Raw genomic sequence first — 21837 nt, 5'->3', positions numbered from 1 at the left:
ATTCTGGTTGAGTATGGCAGTGAGTATCTGGTCCACTGTTCTGATTTGTAGAGGAAATAGGGCTATTGAGGTCAAATACCCTGTACTTCCAAAACCAAAAGTGGTTGATTCTCATTGTAAGTGGTAAAAAGTTATAAGCTCAATTTTATACATAACAGTATTTAGGTGATGCATGTGCTGAATTGAGCTTATATAAATCAATAAATACATACATACATAAATCTGGAAAATAAACTATACTCACTTCTTTTCTAGAAGTTAATATTTTTGTTCTGTTTGGTTCCCCACAAACATGTCCCTGTTCTTTATTTTCAAGGTGCTCTAACAAAATCAGGAAGTCATAAGTAAGTTGTTGATAATTAAGAATCATTTCCTAAAAACACAACGAAAACCTAATATTATTTGTTTTGTGACGACTTAAATAAAAAGAATATTTATTTATTTATTTTGTTAATAAGGCCATATCTCTGTAAATGAGATGATTTATTTAATTATACTTTCATTAATTTTATTATGGATTTGTTTGTGTACAACAATCCTTCAATACAGGATAAATAAAGAGGCAATAAAGGTCGTGATGGTGGGAATTGAACCCACGACTGTGGGATCTACGAGCCAAGAGTCTATCATGTTGACCACTCAGTTACCACACATATCAATATATTAATTTGATTTTTTTATGTAAACATAAACAGCAGGAGTTATTAAGTCTTTTAAAATCATATTATTGTTTATACAATTTATCAAAACTTTTAAATATTTCCTCAAATAAAATTACTTACTTTGCATGCTGATAAATTACTTGTACTCAAACACATGGCATACACCTCATTAGAGGAAGACTTGACATCTTTCAACAGATGCTTCCAGTACATAACACCGTAATCTGTAAAGAGATTAAACAACAAATAATATGGGTTTTTTTATATTTACTTTTTAAAAATGTTTTCCTTAATTAAAAACAACTTTTATGAACTAAAATCATGGTATGAATAATTTATGGTAAAAAAATGTTATGTTTTATAAATTGTAGAGAAAAGAAAAGCCAAGAAAAGTATTTTAAAAAAATCCCCAAATCCATTAAATCACAGCTCACATAATAATAAAGAAACATTGTTTAAAGAGTAAATTATTCTTGATCAAAGAATGGCATATCAGGAAATTCGTTGTTTTTTGGTTCACTATCTTGTATCATTCAGGTCTGACATCTAGATAGTTTTCTTTCAAAGGTGGATTTGCCCCAATCCAGTGAGAACAAACAGTCTAGAAAGATCAGAGACAATAAAGCCAGAGTAGTTATCGTGTTTGGTCACCAAATTCCAAAGGTAGACCAAAATGATGAGAACAGCCCAACTACAAACTACATTTTGTTTGGACAAATAGAAAATTTTTGGGAAAATAAGTTTGAAGTGGTCAAATGAGTTTTCTGTGTTTATAAAATGAAACTAAACATGAGGTAATATTACAATAAAATAATATGAAAAGTAGACCATGGTGGTTAAGAAGTTACGTCTGACTACACACTGAGTATACACTATACATTAGCGGTTCTGGGTTCAAATCTCATAACAGCCTTTTTAATTGATCATAATATCATTAGTAAAGAGTGTATTTAGCGACCAGTTGTTCATAATTTGTTGAAGTAGTGAGGAGCGGTCAAGAATGAAGTATTTTACAAAAAAATATAATAGAAAAGAAATGTTTGGTTTTGTAATTCACCCAGTCCCTAAAGATGACCCGTATAAAGGAGGGAAAAATGATAAAGGCGTTTTTCTAAAATACTTCATTATTTCATTTTATCATCATCATACTGCTCCTCACTACTTCAACAAATTATTGTTAGTAAAGTGGTTTGACTCTTTACCCAGACACCCAACAGGTAGTTGGACTTTAATCCATCCTGTATAACAGAAAGTACTTTATTTTTACTTTTAATATGATGTAGAACAGTATGTAAAGTGAAAGAAATTGGTTTAGATTTAATTTCTACTATTTTGAATCTAGTGTTCAATATATTTGTACATAGAAAAATTTTAGTTTTAATCAATTATATATCTATACTTTTAGCCGATTTTTTAGGTAATTTTACAATACAGCAGGGAAATCAATAAATCAGAGAGAGGACCAGTCTATCCCTGGACTCAGCGAACGAGACGAGTCAACAGCAGGAGGAGGACACAGTCAAGCAGCCACATTCAGTCGGGGATTCAGCCAGCAATGACATAGCTATTGTGACACGTCAGATAGAGATTATTAAGGATTCAGGAAGCTGCAGGAAGAAGATCCTGCAAGTTGCTGAAGGGTGTAGAGGGTGGTGTGCGCAAGCTCAGTTGTTTGGAGTCCTGTTGTAAATAGGCTCATCCACAAAATTAGAATTGTGGCTGTCTTGCTTTGTTTGTTTAACTTTTTGTTTATTGGTTACCTACCATATTGTGAAAGTCGGAAATAAACGTTTTTGAACCCTATTTGTCTGGTTTGTTGTATTTTTGAACTTTACCTTCCCACCATACGAAAAGTGTTTAAGCACAAATGCTGAATGTTTTCTGATTGCTTAGAGATAACTGCATAGAATATCAGTCCTGCTTACACTAGAATAATTTTCCTACTGAATTGACAAATATTGAAGTATTGAAAAACTTTAATCTTATTTGAATATTTATTTTGGCAATATAAAATTCATCTGAAGTTTAAATTATTAATTAAAAATTGCTAATTTAAGTTATCAATTTAAAATATTTACCTTGTCCATTATTAAAATCAGCCTCTGAGTCATTCACATTAATTGCATTTTCTTTATCTAAAAATAACAGAACAAAATTTATTTACTCATTTTAAGTCAGATTTTAGAATGCCTGCAACAAGCTTTCATAGTTTGTATGAAGGGGCTGTCCTATATTTGACTGTTGGTACTAGTTTGCCAGGTTTAGTGGTATGGGATTCATGCTTATGTATTTGTATGTTTTTGTGAAGTTAATGATTAAGTGGATGTTGTTTACATTTTTTTTTTTTGGGGGGGGGGCTCTGCTGTTTTGTATGAATTCTACTATTTTTGAGATGTCGTCTCTTTTTGTCATGATAACTAGTCTGCAATTCCTTTGTCTGCTTGATTTCAGGTCATTGTTTGTTTGTACACACATATATATTTTTGTTTTATCTGTTATGTCTGTGGGTAGAAACTGATGTCTGTTTCTGCGTCTACTATGGTTTATGTTGTTGTCTGTTGAGTGTTCATTACTGATTTTGGTCTTTTTAAATTGTGTTCTTTGTGTTGTTTTCGGTGATTTTGACAAGGTCAGTTATTGTTTCCTGAGGGTGTAGATTGCTGATTGCTAGCAGTAAATATAGTCTTTGTTGAGCCTGTCTATTCTTCATATATAATGAACTGATTTCTGCTTTTACCAATTTTTTTTTTTTTTGCTTTTTTGTTAGCAGTTGTTGCGGTGAAAGTCTGTTTTTATTCTAACTTATGCATCTGCAATTGGAAAAGGACATGGTATACCTTGAAGTAATACTTTAAGTCCAGAAAATTTTATTATCTTTCGATTTTTTTTTTTAAATTTTCAAATATACACAAACATTTACTTAAAACTCAAGTACAAAACATGTGTTTGTTAAACTGAGTAAAATAATAAAAGTAATACTAATCATAATAACAAGAATAATAATAAAAATAAACATTTATATAAAAAATAATAACAAAATAAGAATAATAATAATATAGTANCACCTTATCTACATTAATAGTAGTTATTTATTTACTATTAGTTTTAAATATATATCTAATTACATTACAATAACTAATTTACCTTAAATATTATACTTTTACCTAATTACTTACAGTACTCACATTCAACTGTGAATTGACCGTTTAAAAATGCAGTCACTATCAAAAGAACTAAAGAAAAACTATTTATAAGTGCATCACTTAATAAAATTTTAGTAATACGAGGGACAGATTTCTAATCGTTTGAGAACAGTGAGAGAAAAAAATGATACATATGCAACCGAATTATCAAAATGAAAGTATTTTTCATATAATATAACTATTTGACAACTTCATTACCTGGTGTTTCCATTTTAGAATTATCATCTTCTTCACCCTTTTTTTCCATATCTGAAACAATATTTAAGTAAAATTATTCAAAATTAATTGTGCTTTACAACTATTGCTAAAAGTATTTTGTTTGAATAGCTAGGTCTAGCCAGGTGACATAATCTAAGCTCTCGGATATCTGACTGATGACTGAGGCCGTGTTTTGAGATGATCGAAGATGTTTTTCTAGCCTATACACATTGGAAAAAAAATCTAATTTGAGTATTGCTAGTTTTGTTTAAATCGTGACATGATAGCTGGTGTTTTTGGTCTAATCTTTTCCCACAAAAGAAAAAAATAATGTGGTGAAATTATATAATGTAACTTCACCGACTTGAGGTGTGTCACCACAAAGAAACTCCGCTAAAAATATTATATTCAAGTGTATAGGGTGGTAGGTGCATTTTTCAGTGTAGGAAAAAACAATGCACTCCCTGCTTAAATGAATGCTGGTGCTATTTTCTAACTGAAAAACACTTAATGAATTTAATTACCATTTTGCAATGTAAAGTTCTAGGCGGAGAATGTGGCTGGTGAACACTATGCCAGAGAAATCAAAAGGCTTGATGTTATAAAGGAAAAATAGCCATCTATTCGGAGGGTCAGGTGGCACAAAAGGCAGCCACCTTATCGATAGTAAAATCCAGAGTGGAAACATGTGGAAACTTTAGTACACTTTAGTCACCACACTCACTTTTACATTGCAAAATATTAAGAAAATTGGTTTAATAAAAAAATTATTTGTAGTTCACTGAGCTGAGTACTGACTGAAAAACTATTGTGCAAGTACAGTTACAATTCTTGTTGCTACTTTAAAAGCACCAGAAGCTATTTAAAATAAATAGATGTATTTTTTCCATTAGTATATCAAAAATGCACACCCTATGAGTAAATAATATTTCTCTTTCTGAATGATGATTCAATACGTTGAAATATACACCAGCAGGCAGAGTTGCATCAAAGATGAGAATAAGTGTTTTTTGCTATCTACTCGCCCATTTTAATAGTCATCACACATATTTCAGTAAAACTAATTAAATATTTTCTGCCTCCACTCATGGGGGTTTTAGTTATTCAAAGATGTGTCTGCACTGCACCATCTTCAGTAAGGAAATTTCAGGAATTTCTCTCTAAAGATGGTGTTTGAAAAACTCAAAAACCTGAGTGAGGAGACAGACCTAGTAAGTGACTCTGTGCCAGTTCAATATAAGTTCACTGACTCTCAGACCAAAAACCATCAACTCTATTTAATTTTTCTGAACCTGATCCATACAATACAATTAGATAAGAATCAAGTGACAGAATAATTTTTAAGAAATGTCCAATTTCAAGAAAAGGCAAAAAAAAACCATTTGACATTAAACAATCTATAAAAAAATTAATGGCAACAAAAACAAAGAAATGAAAAATATAAACGTTTATTTTTCTTTGATTGTGTTGTTATTAGTCCTGATGCAAGCTGTTTTCTGTAAATTAGAGGATAAAATAGTTTAAAAAAATACGTTTACCAACGGCAAACGAACATTGTTCGAGTAGAATTGGAGTTCTTGTCTTGTAAAAGTGTTTCAAGCAGAAAGAATGTTATTTGATAGAATGTGAAAAAGATCCAAAGTGGATTATTTTTTTATTAATCTGATCTTCCAGTAATTGAAATATAAATGTTTAAAAAACATTATTTGCAAATTACTGAGCACTACTGAGTATTGACTCAAGAATGGTTGTTCAAGTAGAATTGCAGTTCTTGTTGCAATTTTATAAAAATATTTAAGCGAATTGAATGTGAAAGAGATCAAAAGTTGATTCTTTTTTATTAATCTGGCCTTTCTGTTATTGAAATAGAAATTTTAAAAAAAGTTATTTACCAATTACTGGGCACTACTTAATACTGACTCAAGAATGATTGTTCAAGTAGAATTGCAGTTGTTATTGCAATGTTATATGAATATTTAAGCAGATCAAATGTGAAAGAGATCAAAAGTTGATTTTTTTCTTTAATCTGACCTCGCTGTTATTAGACATAATTACAAGTTGTTTTCTTTAAATTGAACTTAGAAAAAGTATAAAATAACGTTATTTACCGATCACTGAGCACTTCACCCTGAAGAGATTTTGTTCAAGTTCAATTGCAGTTGTACAGAGATATTCAAACAGATAGATTGTAATTTTGTTTTAAAATGAGAAAAAACAAGGATTAAAACGAATGAAAACTAATATTTTAGTCCGTTTTTAAAATATAATAGTTGATTGATCACGGAAAAGAAAGCCTAAGGTGATTCTTTTTTGTCTGATCTTGCTGTTATTAGCCCTAACTTGTTTGCTTTTGTTCTAAACAAGGAAAATTTGTAAAACTAACGTAATTTACCATTTACCGAGCTTTATAGTCGAATTTTTATGATAGAAAACAAATTGAAAAATTGTATAAATTCAATTTAATCAGGCAGTTGGGAGAGCTTATTCTACGATTCTACTTACCGGATAAGCGCATTGGAAGGAAAACTTGTCACATTTCAATTTTTTATTGTTTAGTTTTCGGCCGATCAAAACGTAACGAGGGCACTTTTTTTTTTTAATAAAACCAAATATAAATATACAAAAAAAATGAAACCACGTACAAAAACCAAAGAAGGAAGAGGGTTACACAACATAAACAAAATGATAACAACTTCGGGTAGGTTTCCTGGTCGGTGTTGATTGAGGGTGACCACAACCATCCTGCTTCTGCATTAATCTCTAATTTCCCACATTTAGTCAATTTTATTTTAAACCAAGGTTTACAAATTTTACAATATTATTTATCCCCATCTGTGACACATTTTTCATTTCAATTGTTAATTGTTTATAATTCCCAATTTACCTTAAATTGTAGAAATAAATGTAATTAGAGTCACCGATAAGATTTTTTGTTTAATACTGTTTAAGTCATTTAAGTCAAGTTGTTTAAGTCACTGGAATAATTATGCTATGTTAAATTATCTCTACTCAAAAACATTTCTATTAACTCTGTAAAAGTAATTTCCACAATTCCTAAAATCTATTCCAACTAAAGGTGGTGGACTTTATTCCTGTACATCATAACATTCATTTTAATAATAATTTTTTGTAAAAAGAAAGAAAATTTTTATTGTACACAACACTAAAAAATGTAATCCAGATACTCTGGAGATGTACATGTATATAAAGTGGAAGGTTTATAAACCGGCAAACAGCTGAGGTTATCGCTGGCACTCTTCATGTCTGTACTTCTTTTCCTCGTCTTTCATGTGTATTTTTCAACTGCAGCCATTTGGGAGTCTCGATCTGTTACTGATTATCTGCTTCAGAAAAATAAATTTCATTCATTCTAATAAATTAACATAAAAACAAACCCCGATAGAAACATACAACCCTGGTCACGTTTACTCCCTCAGAGTACTCGATATTCCTCGTCGCGGGGTTATAAGCAACCCCCTTCCTTTCACGCTAATAAATTACATTCATTCCAATAAATTAACAAAAAACAACCCCCGATAGAAACATACAACCCTGGTCACGTTCACTCCCTCAGAGTACTCGATATTCCTCGTCGCGGGGTTATAAGCAACCCCTTCCATTTACGCTAATAAATTACATTTATTCCAACAAATTAACGAAAAAAACAACCCCCAATAGATACATACAACCCTGGTCACGTTCACTCCCTCAGAGTACTAGATATTCCTCGTGGTGGGGTTACAAGCAACCCCTTCCTTTCACGCTAATAAATTACATTTATTCTAATAAATTCACATAAAAACAACCCCCGACAGAAACGTACAACCCTGGTCACGTTCACTCCCTCAGAGTATTCAATATTCCTCGGGCGGTTTTTTTTTTAATTTTTTATTTTTTATATAATGAGTTTAACTAACAATTTATTACACGGTTTCGCACATAAAATTTAATTAACAATTTATTTCATGGTTTTGCTCATACAATTACACCATTTTCGTTGAGTAGACCGAACAGGGCACTCATATTTTAGAAATAAAGCCCAATTAATTTATTTTCGAGAAGTCCACACCAAATGACAGTGTTGTGAACCACCTGATGATGACAAGAGTAAGGATTTCAGGATTTTTCTCTGCCCAAGTTCGAAAATTCCAACGGTTTAGTATGCCATTAGAGATGAAGTATTCATCAGTCCATGGGGTCTACAGAAGAATGTTTTCTTCAGCCTCACAAATAGACATTTGTGCCAGGAACGATAGACGCCTGTCGTAATCAGAGCCACGAAGTCCCTGGACAAGATGAGATCGATACGGTTTAAAATTGTAAGTCTGGAATACATCTCAAATTGTATTTTTTGAAAAACCTAAAACCCGTCCAACATTTCGGAAAGGAGAATTCGGATTTTCGCGAACATACAGTAAAGTATCCAGATCCTCGTCGAAATTACTCCGCCGGTTTCTTTTTGGCATAACTTTGTCATTTTTTGACCAATTTTAAATCCGATTGCACCGTTGTTTTCAGCGTAAAAAATCCTTTAAAATGGTGTGTCGGGATGTATAGGGTCGTATTTGAAATTTTGAAGTACTGAGGTACCCTGTAAAATTTTGCTCCAAAAAAGGTAAAAATTGGAAACTGGACTAAAAAATATTAAAGACTTTTTTTATAGCGTCGTTGGGTTAAGAGAAATTCAGCCAGGCCATAAAAAAAGGACACCCTGTATATACTAAAGTCAAGGGATCGGAATCGTTGACAAAATAGTAGATTTATAACACATCACCCACTATGTACCAAAATTGTAATGGACAACGTGCTCTAATCCAACAATACCGTCTTAAACTTTTGATAGAAGCTTTGGGAGTTGGAATGCTTGGTTGATCCCAGAGTTAGATACCATAAGTGCACAAAGGTTTCAGAATCATGGTATACATCAATCTTTTGTAGTTAAATATAAGTTTGGATCGACTGTCGAGTAGTGGTGATGACAGTTTATAACGTTTGATTTTTTTTTTCTTGTGTACGGTTTCAAAGTAACGTTTTCGACAGGGGGGAGTTAATCCCGTTCTGGTAAACAGGAGATAGTGTACGTCTGAATGTGAGGTTAATGTATTCTTAGTTGCATTTATTTTAATTCTACTCTTTTTGGACCAAACTTCGAAGCACTGCAGTTTTGACGGTTTCTGTATACAATAACTAGATCATTATGCAGGGAAATGCTGTATTGTCAGCAAAAATGGACAGAATTGTTTCTGGGCGAATAGGAATGTCAGCAGTATATATAGTGTAAAGGGGAGGTCCAAGAATGCTCCCTTGTGGGACGCCGGTTTGGATAGGTAAAGGATATCGTTGTGCCATGTCTCTGAAGTAACATTCAGACAGGTCCGATTGTAGGATAAGGTACTAGTGGGTAGGATGCTCTTCAGCTTCTACAGGAGGTCCGGGTGCCAAAACCTTTTGAAAGGCTTGAGCCATATCATGGAACACACCCGGACCGCTTCTTCTCAATGATACAATGACAAGTACACGAAAAAAGAAACTCAAGCTACCAGCGAAAAAAATGTGATTACGACACTACAAATCAGCTATCACCTCTTTTCAAGAAAAAATTTAAATTTATCTAATTTTAAATGCTTAATTCACGAATACTCTGGATCTCGGTAATGTTTTAAAAAAATTCCTCCATTGTTACTGCCAAGCTTTCAACCTATTTTAAGGTCATTATCAAAGTAAAACAATCTTAAATATGTTACGTGGCAATATTGGGACTGAGTCGGTCTTCAAAGAAATTTGAAACCAGCTCATAAAAACTTAATTACGTCAATATGTAGACATATTTAAGATTGTTAAAAGAGAAGACCAAGAATGCTCCCTTGTGGAACGACAACTTTGGTATGACAGATAGAAGGTATCGCTGTGTCCTGTCGAACTCTGAAGTAACGTTCAGACCAGTACGATTTTATTCAATATTGTTACTGTCAAACTTTCGACCGATTTTAAGGTCATCATCAGGGCAAAACAATCTTAAATACGTCTACATGTGTTAAAGTCCTTGCGCTAGAGCCCAGCAGGGAGTATTTGGGTTCTCTGTTACAACTTTTGAAGGGAAAAAAAGCCTGTGTTACTTTCGACCTATTTCATTTATGAAGATAGACTTCCAACACTGCCAAGAACTATAACACTGAGAGTACTGTCGTAGCAATGTTACAGTCGTGGGCAATGTTGAAACTGAGTCGGTATTAAAAAAAAATTGAAACCCTCTATTCAGAGCTAATTATAACAATTTGCAGACATAATTAAGATTGAGCTGATGACGATCTTAAAATAGGTCGAAAGCTTGGCAGTGACAATAGAATTTGTTTTTTTCGTCCAGACCATACCGAGATCCGGAGTATTCGTGAATGAAAAATTGGTCGATACATCTAACATTTTAAATGCTTAATTTATAGATAAACTGTGATAATTATAATAATATAAAACATGAAAGTTCCAACTACACATCTAAAAGCTCATTGAAAGAAAATCTTCTTCATTTAGAAAGCTTTTGAAATTAATTTCTAATCGGTACACTTAGCATCCAAGTAAAAATATAAAATGTAAAAAGGATTTGGTTTTTGCATCAGTAAGATAAGATATGACGGACTTCCTTGTTGATAAAAGAGTAATCTTTATCCTTTCTTTTATTTACAACGATCAACGCCGAAGTCAATCTTGCGAGACCTTCAGACGCAGCAGGTCCCAACTAGTCTCAAATACTTTACATGCTCGTATTATATGCAATTCAACTGAACCATTGCTGAAATGTATTTTCTCATGGAGAGGTAATTAATAATTTATTTTTTCGTATCATCGTCTTTTTCTCTAAAAATTCGCTTTAATTTTTTCATCTTAGAAAAGGATTGAAATTCACATACCTTCGATGATTTTGATGACTGGATATATTCGAAAAATCATTTATGTGCATATACTTATATTTATATATTTTTTTAATATATATATATTTTTTTTTTAGGCTCAAATCGAAAGGAAGAATGAGAGAGTTCCTCGCAGTAATTGTCCTCCTCCAAATCTTTCCAGTTTCTCTTGCAGTCCAAGAGCGTAAGTGGAAAAAATATTTATACGATAAAGTTCATTTATACTCGTCCACGAGTGTATTGTAATTTAAGTAAATTTTCAATTTGGGAAGTAATCGTTGAAATTGAAGCTCTTGTCTCTTGAAAGCGAGTCGTTTCCTGCAGCCTAAACAGGCAGGATCTGGAAACGAACAGTTTATTATGCCTTTAGTCGTCAATTAAATAACTATCTACAATAACTATCTATAAAACTAATCTATAATAACTATATCTATAACAATATTTAACGTTTAAAAGACAGTTATATTAAAAATATGCGATTGACACGCGGGCACCTGCTCCTGGCCCGCGCAGGTGCTCCTATGCAGAAAAATGTCGCCCTATGTGTCCCACATTATAGAAGCTTTGTCATGCCTGGCTCCTTATAGAGAGAGTGTAGGATTTAAGAATGGTTCTCGGACACGGTAGCGATTTTTTTGCGTCTCCTGTTCCGCTTTTTGGAGAACGTGTTTTTTTTTCTTTTGGTATTGTATACAGATCTGTTTTATGTATTTATTAATGTAAGTGTGAGTGGCTGATGATGAATATAAAGTTACCATCACTCCTCCTGGAAAGTGAATATTTCCAATTGGTAGCGGAATATTTATAAAAGTACCTAAGTAAGTAAGTAAAGTAAAATTGATGAATATCGACTCCTCTACCGATTAATTAGAATGATTGCAATGCACATAGCTGTGAATGTATTTATTTGTGCGATTGTATTAGAGAAGTTTTTTTTTCTTTTAACAATGGTATTTCAACTTCGAGGTTATTTGAACCCTCGGGGTGCCGGTGTTAAAAAAATAACGTATGTCGGGTCGAATGCAAGGCCGTTGGATTCGGTCCCGGGACCTTTTCCTTACAGTGATGAACGCTAAGTCACCGTTGTGGCCACCGACGCCACCATTTTTATTGGCTAGATTATATTTTGCACAGGGGACTGAAATGACCTAGCTGTCGAAAGTCTCGTTCACCCCCGTTGGTTGGGAAGCGATCTCCTGAGCATCTGACTTAAGGGAGATATTAGCGACCCAGCCGCATAAAGGGGTAGGTGAACTACCCTGACGTATCGACCCTAGGGTCACCACATCAGGGAGTGACAACAATTCGGGGTGAAAGTCCAAACAAGTACGCAAGTAAAAAACGAACAATATGTAAAATTAAAAAACATTTAGGCATGCATTTTTTAAAAGAATTTTTTATTTTAGGCATACTAGTTGCACTATGTCCAAAAAGAAAGATATATCAAGGTAATAAAAGAGATAATAAACCTTTAATTTTCAAATATAATTTGAAAATTATATAGCCTTAATTAATAATTACCTTTAGAAATCTTTAGTTCTCTGAAACTCTTCTTACTTTTTTTGCTCACTTTTTAAAACTTTTCTATCACTTTAGTGTTTATTTCATTAAATATGTAAATTAAGGTAAAACATGTAATTATACGTTAAATCTTTCAAATATTTACAAATAAGAAAATAAATTGCGGTTTATTTGCTTCTAAATAGCATGAAACATAACAAAAGTTCTAACCCTGGAGATAGAAAAAATTGCCCCCTGGTGAATCCAGACCAAAAATGTCTAATCTTCGATTCCAATAAAAATTTGTATTTAAGAGCTTAAAAAGGGGCTAACAACACTTATCTTACCAATATCAGTGAGCTAGCAATTTCAAAAATCAATCATTCCCCGGAAGCAAAAAAAAATGCTTAACACTGGTAGTCGTTTTTTTTTTTTTTTAATTGGAATTTTAAATTTTTTAAATGATTCGACTTATTTCTCTTATAAAGAAAATAAAAGAAGAGCCTATTGGTATGGTATGGTATGGTATGGTGGAAAAGGATACTAGGAAGTGAGGTTTGTATTCCCCAGGCACTGCAGCCTTCTGGCTTATTGTACCTTCCTAGTTCCTTAGTTCAGTCAATAGACTCAATCCTTCTTCTTAGAAGTATCAGGTCATTGACTGTTGCTGCTGCAATTTGATTCCATAAGTCTTTTCCGTACGTTAGGTTAAACCTCAATTGAGCTGTTGCTTTGCATTTGAAGATGATATGAGTGGCTGTTTCCTCCTCCTCATTACATAATCTGCAAATGGGATCATCGCTGTGTATACCCATGTTGTGTAGATGTTTTCTCAGATACCAGTGACCGGTTAGTAGTCCTACCACTCCTCTGAGTTTGGCCCTCTCCAATTGCAGCAGTGTTTTGCCAGTCTCGGTGAGGGTTGTTTCATCATAACACCTATGTCTAGCACCGCTAGAGTTTATCCACTTCTCCTTTTGTTTTGCTTGGATCCATTCTGCGATGGAGGATTCTATATTTGTTTTTGTTATCCCAAGGGCCTATTAGAGTACGTTTTCTTAATAAAAATTTAATAATTTTTTTTAATTGGCGGGTTTAAATTTGTTGTAGGCCTAAGGGTTCATTTAATAAATATACATTTCAGGCACACAAAGAAGATTTAATTTTTATTTTTATATTTTAAAAATTTATCTCTGATGTCAAAATGGTCAAATTGCTCAAATACTTGGTCCAGGTAGGGCATTGGACGGAAGATTATGTTACAAATCTCTGTCCTCAAGACCTGGTAGTCCATTTGAGTGTTGGCCGGCAAACTCTGATATTTTATTAAATTTGTTTTATAAATTTTTCCATTGGAATCACAGGGTGTTTAAATTCTGCCACCCCCTAAACAACTTGTGGGTTAGATTACATAATTTTAGACACCAGATATATACATGTATTAGATTTAAAGGGCTTAAAAGAACCTATATAACTCTCTTAAATGGATGGTATTTAACTATATAAAAGATGATTATAGAATGTCAAATAATTGTGAATTCATATATACTTAAATATAACTTTTCTAACTGTTCTAATTGGCTTAGATCATTGTATGTAATCTTCATATAATGAAGTGAAATAAATGTTTAAAATTGTGTAAGCACAAAAACAATATTTTTTATGCAACAGTGAAGACGAATGGTGATAGTTGATGCTGTATGTATTTTAACTGGGTTTTTAGTATTTGTCAAGTTCAACTTTATTGTCACTGAAATCTTATGTCATAACTAAAATAATTAGAATGTATTAATGCTTAATGTCATCAATATTCATTTTTGTTGAAGTTAAAACGTAAAGTTTAACTATATTTTTGTCTATTAATTTTTCCAAATGGTATTATCTTAAAAGAATGTAATTTGGATGCCTCAGTTCTGTGAGCCAGAATCATTTGTGCAGTCAGAAAAGATTTCGAAGTGATAGTGTAGGCAATTCAGATGAAAAAAAAATGTGATTATCATTTAGCTATTATTTTAATAGTGTAAGGTTTAATTAGTATATAATAAATGGAGAATTTAAAAGTAGGGGACAATTAATTTTTAGTTATAATATTTTGAGATGCAAAAGTGATAATTGTTGGTGATTATACTTTTTTTGTCTGATTTGATAGGCAAAGGCATATAATTTAGTTTTGTACTTGATTTATTGAAATGCTCGATTGATTTTTCATTTTGACAATGGATTTAAGAGCTCAGCTGTTACATTGGGATCAAACATTTGTGAACTTTTTTTTTTTTTTTTTTTTAATAATTTAAAGGCTGAAACCTTATTGGTCATTAAGCCTTGAGTCTGTGCAAGTTAACGGCGCAGCCCGGCCCCCTCAGAGCGAGGCCCCCGCAGACCCCGGCGCAGTGGCAGCCCCAGGCCTAGAAAGAACGGAACCCCACGGATCTCTCGCAACTGATGCTTTTAGTCTTAATATTGCGCGCAGGACTTTATCGAGGAGGGGTCGGTGTCTAGTCACCATCGACACCTCCTCTAAGCTCGCTGGAGATTCCTTGACCTCAGAGTCCGGGGAGGCACCCCTCAATCCAGCCCAAGACCGACCAGCACCCGAGGCCCCGCACGGGCGTCGCCAGAAGTCAGCCGCACCACACCGCCAACATGGGGAACCAGCAAAGGAAACAAGAGTTGAGGGGATGGGATATCAGATTTTATCAATTAGTTGGATGTCTGTTAAGAAGTTAAAAATTTTGTTTATTGATGTTGAGTTGTTGCTTAGTATGGATTGGAGGTCTTTGGGAATCTGATGGAGGGATCTTTTAGAAGTGTATAAAGGACAATCTATTAGGATGTGGGATATTGTGATGGTAGTTTTACAGAGCGGACATATAGGTTTAGGAGTTCTTTCAAGTAGGAATCTATGGGTGAGTCGGGAGTGGCCAATTCGAAGCCGGGTTAGGAGGGTTTCTTCTTTTCGGGAGGGTCTGGAAGAGGATTCCCATTTCTTTACATCTTTCTTTATTGCGAGGAGCTTGTTTCCTGTGCAGGCACCCCATTCACACTTCCATGCCCCCCAGATGAGCCGCCTAAAGTGACAGCAGAGGTCACTGAAGGGGACCCCTCCGTGAGGAATACCACTCAAGGCTGCCTTTCTCGCCATACGGTCTGCCTTCTCATTTTCAGTTATTCCAGCGTGGCCTGGGATCCATTTGAATAATACTTCCACACCTATGTCTTTATATTGTTTTAACTTTGCAAGAATATTGTAGATGTCTGGGTTTAGGGAGAATGTGTTTTTTAGTGTGGTGAGTGCTGAAAGAGAGTCAGAACAGATAATTAGGGTGGTACGGGGCACATTAATGATATTAATTGCTTTGAGTATGGCTAGGAGTTCAGCAGTATAACTAGAGCAATGGTGATGTAGGCGGAAACGATATACTTGTGACTCACAGACAACAGCAGATCCTGTTCCATCCTCAGACCTGGATCCGTCAGTGAAAACAAAAACTGCTTCTGAATGTGTAGATTTGAACATTAGAAATTCATTCTTAAATATATACAGTGGGGTACGATCCTTATTGTAAGATGAGAGTGAGTAGCAAATGGAAGGAGTGGGGAGGGTCCACGGGGGGATGGGGGATGTATGCGATTTTTGGACGTGAGGGACCTCAATTTTGTAATCTGTTAGGAGTATGTGGATTCTTAGTGGGAAGGAACAACGTGGGATGTGCCAGTCAGGAAAGTTTGGAAGAGGGCGCCCATTTGTAAAAGAGGAATGGAGAGGGTGATGGGGGGTGGATAGGATTTTGGCAAAATAGAAGAGGTCAGACATACGGCGTCTATGTTTTAGTGGGAGTTCACCTGAGTCAACGTGTATGCTGTTTACAGGGCTAGTACGAAAGGCACCAATAGCCATTCTCAGGCCTTGGTTTTGAATTGGATTGACGATTTCAAGTGTTTTTTCACTTGTTGACCCATATGCGATCGATCCGTACTCAATCTTAGATTGGATAAGAGTTTTGTATAGCCTCAACAAGCTATTTCTGTCTGCTCCCCAACGGGTGGAAGTTAATAGACGGAAGAGATTCAGTGATGTTTGACATGATTGCTTTATATTTTTAAGATGAAGTTTCCAATTTAAATGCTTATCAAAAATCAAACCAAAGGTAGTGAACAGAGTCTGTGTACCGTATAACTGCATTATGTATTTTAAGATTGGGGAGAAAAGAGGGTTGTCTTTTGGAGAAAAGTACAGCGACCATTTTAGCTTCAGAGGCTTTGAAACCGTTATTACCGAGCCAACTACTTATTGAGGACAGAGTAGATTGAATTTGTTGTTGAAGTATGGTTATATTTTTGTGTTTGCAGTATATTACAAGATCGTCGGCATATAAAAGAGCTTGCACAGGTGGATCAATTGAAGTAAGGATTTGATTAAAACATATACTGAAAATCATAGCACTTAGGACACATCCCTGAGGCACACCGTTTTCTTGGGAGAATTCATCAGACATGGCGCTACCACAACGAACCTGAAAACTTCTATTACCCAGAAAGTTGGATATAAAGGTCAGAATGTGACCAGAGACACCGAGATGGATTAAAGAGTCGAGAATTAGTCGTCGCCAAGTGCGGTCAAATGCATTCTCGATATCAAGAAAAACAGCAAGAACTTTTTCTTTGTTGCGGAAGGCCTCCATTATATATGTATCCAAGATAACAAGGTTGTCAATGGTGCTTCGATTTCTTCGAAATCCACTCTGACAAGTTGGTAACAGCAAGTGAGATTCGAGATACCAGTTAAGTCTTTGGGCTAGTATTTTTTCAAGAAGTTTACTCAGAGAGCATGTAAGAGCAATATGTCGATAGCTTGAGGCTAAGAGAGGGGGTTTGTTTTTCTTTAGGATTGGTATGTTTACTGCTTTGCCCCCGATTTTTGGAAATTTATCTTTTAGAAAAATCTCATTGAAAATGTTAAGTATAACTTTTTGATTATTTGTTGAAAGGTTTTGTATCATTCCTACACTGATGTTATCAGGTCCAGGGGCAGTGTCTTTTCTCGAGGACAGAGCAAGAGAGAATTCAGAGAGGGTGAAAGGGAAGTTCAAAGGATCGTTGTCATCAAGGTTTGCAGGAAGTAGAGGGGTAGATTCTTTTGATGATTTTGTATTCTGAAATTTTGGGTCGAAGTTAGAGGTTAGTGTAGAGTCGTGAAGCGACTTTGCAAGGAGGTTTGAAATTTCTTTGGGGTTAGTTATAAAATTATTGCCTGACTGGAGGACGGAAACAGGAGGGGAGTAACCATGTCCCATGATTCTTTTAACAGTGGACCAGAATTCTTTGATGGGTGTGTGCCGATTTACCTTTGTGAGAAAATTAGCCCACGATTGTTTTTTGCTAGTTGTGATTATGCGATTGGCTTGTTTTTTGGCAGAGGAATAGATTTCAAAGTTGGTTGTGGAAGGATTCCGGAGAAATTTTCTCAAGGTTCTTTTACGTTCATATACAGCTTGAGCACATTCAGCAGTCCACCATGGTACTGGTTGTTTAAGGGAGTGGTTGTGTTTGGATTTAGGGGTGGAAATTTCTGCAGCTTTTAGGATCCTACTGTTCAAATTCTCAATTAAGTCATCAATATTTGTTTCTTCTGGTACCAGGTCTTCAAGTTGGACATTGTTTTGAAATTTTTCCCAGTCAGCTTTATGGAGTTGCCAGTAGCAAGGTCTAGGGTAAAAATTAGTTTTTAGAGAGGATTTGATAAGGATGGGGAAATGATCACTGCCATGGGAGTCAGTGAGAGCATACCAACTGAGGAAAGGTTGAAGGGTGGGGCTGATGATGGTGAGGTCAATATTTGAAAATTTGCCTGAGCGTGCACAAAAATGTGTGGGGGAGTTGGTATTTAGAATGTTAAGGTTATTCCGGTCAATAAAGGTTTCAAGGTTACGCCCATTGCGATTGGTGTGGTCTCCATACCAAAGGAAATTGTGTGCGTTGAAATCTCCAAGCAAATATACTGGTGAGGGGAGTTGGTGTAAGAGATTTTCCATTTCATCAATTGTAAGCTTATGGTGTGGGGGGATGTAGATGGAGCATATAGTGAAGGGTTTTGGGGATAGAATTCTAGCTGCAACGACTTGAAGGGGGTGGACAAAGACAAGGTTTGTTGGACAAGGGAGTTTTTAATTAAAAGGCAAACACCACCACAGGCAATTTGACCTGAGGTACAATCTTTTCGAGCTATTTGATAGTTACGTATTGTAAAATTATCACTGACTTTTAGGTGAGTTTCTTGAATACTAGCAACATATGGGTCGAATTTATTGATTAAGAGTTGTAGGTCGTTACGGTGAAAATTTATACCATTTATATTCCATTGAATAAAGTTCATAGTGGTTAATTATAATTAGAGAAGGGGGATTTTGATATACAGGGTTAAACTTAGTTAACTTAGTTACGGAAAGCGTTTGTTTGTTTCAGTTTTAGGTGTTTTGACTTTGGCTTTGGGAGAGGTACTGGAGGAGTTTGAGCCTTGTGAAAAAGGGCGTTTGGAGCTTATTTTGTCTAAGTTTAGAGATGATTTGGATTTATTTGTGAGTGTGGGCATTGTTTTTGTGATGTTTTTATTACTGTTGGAGACAGGAAGAGTTGTATTTTGGGAGGGGAAACAAGTAAATGGTGTATTTGAACTGGAGGGATAGATATCATGAGTTCATTTTGTGGGGGAGTAGGTTGAATTTGTGATGGTGGGAATGTGAGGCACTTTCCTGCAAGGAAATGAACAAGTTTTGTAAGCTTGGCTATCTCTTCTGTAAGGGACTCAATTTTATGATTTTGTGAGGTGAGGGTTGAGGAATGGGTAGGTGAGGGCAGAGAGGTTAAAGGATTGGTGGAAGATGGAGGAGTGCTAGTGTGATGGGGTGACACTGGTGGATTTGGTATGGAGGCTGAGGCTACTTGAGAATAAAGTGGCATATTTAATCTTTCCTGTGGAGAAATACGCTGTTTGTACAGAGTTTCAGCTTGTTTGAAAGACACTTTTTCGCCTTTTCTTATACTTTCTATTTTTTTTTCAGCAATATATACCGGGCACTGTCTAGTGAAGGCAGGATGAGAACCAGAGCAGTTTATGCAATGTGGTGGGTTTGGGCAACTAGATGTTTCGTGACTCATTTCACCACAGTTTTTCGTCTTGCAGTATTTGCTAATGTGTCGATATCTATAGCAGGAGTAGCATTGCATTGGATTAGGTGTGAAGGGGCGTACTTTGATTTGTAGAAAATCGAGATTTACTTTTTCTGGAATATCAGGTCTTTGAAAGGTGGGAAATAAAATTGGGTTGGGGGCAGAGTGTCCATTCACGCTTTTCTTCAGTCTTTCGACTTTTACCACGCCTTGGGATTCTAGTTCAGTTTGAATCTCTGTCTCAGAACAGTTTACCAGTTCAGGAACGAACACGCCACCTTTTGAGAAATTTAGAGATCGATGGAGAGTAAAAATTATGTTCGAATTTTCATATGTTTTGATGGTTTGTAGGTTTAGGTAATCATTTTCATTGTTAATATCAAGGAGGATAGATCCATTTCGGAGAAATTTCATGGAGACTTTTGGAGCATAACTCTTTAAATCTACAGACTTTAAAAGGACTGAAATTATTAAAGGAACATCCTCGTTCCGACTCCAGTGACATAACTAGAAATTTCCTGCACCATTTTCCTGTTATTTTTAATTTAGAAGTAGGGTCAGGTGGTTTAGCGGTGAGTGATAAATCCATTTCAGGCATGGGCAGCTTTATGAAGTAAAATTTAGCTTTAGAGTATATAAAATATAATGAACAAAAGGGATACTACGAAAGGAGAAGGAAGAAAAAGAGAAAGAAAGATAAAAAATAAAATAGAAACGGGTACTCCCTGACAGAAAAATAGATGTAGATTAGATAGTTGAGTTAATCCTTTGTGGAAGAGAAAACAATATGATGTTGACTGTTCGAAGGTTTAGACACAACTCTGTGAATGTTTATGATTGTTTTTTTGTTGATAACAGTTTGCAATATTTGAATATGTAGACAATTACTTTCTAGCTATTTTATGGTGCTGGTGGTAGTTCAGATAAAGAAAATTGTCATAATTTCCGTAATTTCATAAGAATATCCTTTAATTGAGAAGGTTAGAAGAATTTTCTTGTTAAGGTTATATAAATTTAGCAAATTTTGCTTTATTGATCGAGAAATCTTTTGTGAAAAGAAAATATTGCTGAATACAATTAGGTTTAATGACAACAGTTTATGATTTTTGTTTGATGAAAACAGTTTGCAATATTTGAGCTTGAAGACAATTACTCTCTGCCTATTTTGATAACTACGTTTGATAAATGTTGGTCCCTATACTCTTTTTGTGTGGTTTGATTTAGATTGTGCTGGGAACACTGAACATAAATGTAAAATAAACAAATTTTGTATTAGTAAAAGTAGTGTATGTGATGGTGTAAGTGACTGTGGTGCTGGTGATAATTCAGATGAAGAAAATTGTCATAATGTCCGTAAGTAAGAGGTTTTTTTAATATAGTGCCTACTCTCTATGGGTAGAAACTATCTATTTTAAATGATTAAACAATATATTCATTCCACCTTTATCATCTCTAATTGATTAGGACATTTTTACACTATGGATAAATGAATTTGACAATTTTAGTTTTAATATCTAGACATCTTTTGTGGACCCCAATAGGTTATGAGAATGCAATTGTTTTGATAATGTTGATATTAATTTGCTTAGTTAGTTTTTATGTATATTTTTGTATATTCATAACAATAATAATAATAATAATAAACCTTACTCCTGCAGTCCTGGAATCAGAGGCGGGCTGGTAGCTGAGCCCTGAACTAAATAACTATAAATAAAAATCTAATGGTTGGATTAGTTCAATAAATCACCTATATTGCAATAAACCTACAACGCTTATTTATTACATTGGTATATTTTAATTTTTTCAAATGTTATTTATTTTAGAAGAGTGTAATTTGGATACTCATTTTAAATGTGCCAAGAATCATGTCTGCATTCCTAAAAGTTTTCATTGTGATCATGATTTTGACTGTGGTGTCGGTGATAATTCAGATGAAGAAAGTTGTGATCACCTTTTCGGTATTATTCTAATGGTGTATGTTTTAATTAGTATATAATAAATGCTGATGATTTTTTTTTTGTGATAGATCATGAAGACTGTCATGGTATGCATATGTGCAATATTTCTAAAAACTGTATTTCTCTTGCATCATTGTGTAATGGAGAGTTTGATTGTGGAGATCATGATCACTCAGATGAAGAAAATTGTCATCACAATTTGGTAAGATATGTTTTATTGAAGGGTGTTTAAAAACTGTTATTA

General features: G+C 34.5%; 2 protein-coding genes across 7 annotated transcripts in view; one reads left to right on the top strand and one right to left on the bottom strand.

Moving 5' to 3' along the window:
* Positions 1-6760, bottom strand: part of LOC106667205 (S phase cyclin A-associated protein in the endoplasmic reticulum) — a 30293-nt gene extending 23533 nt beyond the window's left edge. For 3 of the 6 annotated variants that reach the window (XM_014395012.2, XM_014395015.2, XM_014395017.2), the window contains exons 1-5: positions 6566-6760; positions 4064-4114; positions 2741-2797; positions 783-886; positions 245-373 (exon numbers count right to left, since the gene is read on the bottom strand). In XM_014395012.2, coding sequence (XP_014250498.1) covers positions 245-373; positions 783-886; positions 2741-2797; positions 4064-4114; positions 6566-6578 — 354 coding nt within the window. In that variant the 5' untranslated portion in view covers positions 6579-6760. Of the gene's footprint in view, positions 1-244; positions 393-782; positions 887-2740; positions 2798-4063; positions 4115-6565 lie in introns of those variants that run through there. The other 3 variants (XM_024225252.1, XM_014395013.2, XM_014395016.2) reach the window with 3 other exon arrangements.
* Positions 6761-10730: 3970 nt separating this feature from the next.
* The window catches only part of LOC106667186 (vitellogenin receptor), a 32909-nt gene continuing 21802 nt past the window's right edge, over positions 10731-21837 (top strand). The window contains exons 1-4 of the mRNA XM_014394961.2: positions 10731-10875; positions 11067-11152; positions 21459-21593; positions 21662-21795. Coding sequence (XP_014250447.1) covers positions 10856-10875; positions 11067-11152; positions 21459-21593; positions 21662-21795 — 375 coding nt within the window. The 5' untranslated portion in view covers positions 10731-10855. The remainder of the gene's footprint in view (positions 10876-11066; positions 11153-21458; positions 21594-21661; positions 21796-21837) is intronic.

The sequence above is a fragment of the Cimex lectularius genome, unplaced genomic scaffold (genome assembly GCF_000648675.2).
Source record: "Cimex lectularius strain Harlan isolate CLEC.00 unplaced genomic scaffold, Clec_2.1 scaffold27, whole genome shotgun sequence".
NCBI classification, from domain to species: domain Eukaryota; kingdom Metazoa; phylum Arthropoda; class Insecta; order Hemiptera; family Cimicidae; genus Cimex; species Cimex lectularius.
This window is presented reverse-complemented; position numbering and strand designations above follow the sequence as displayed.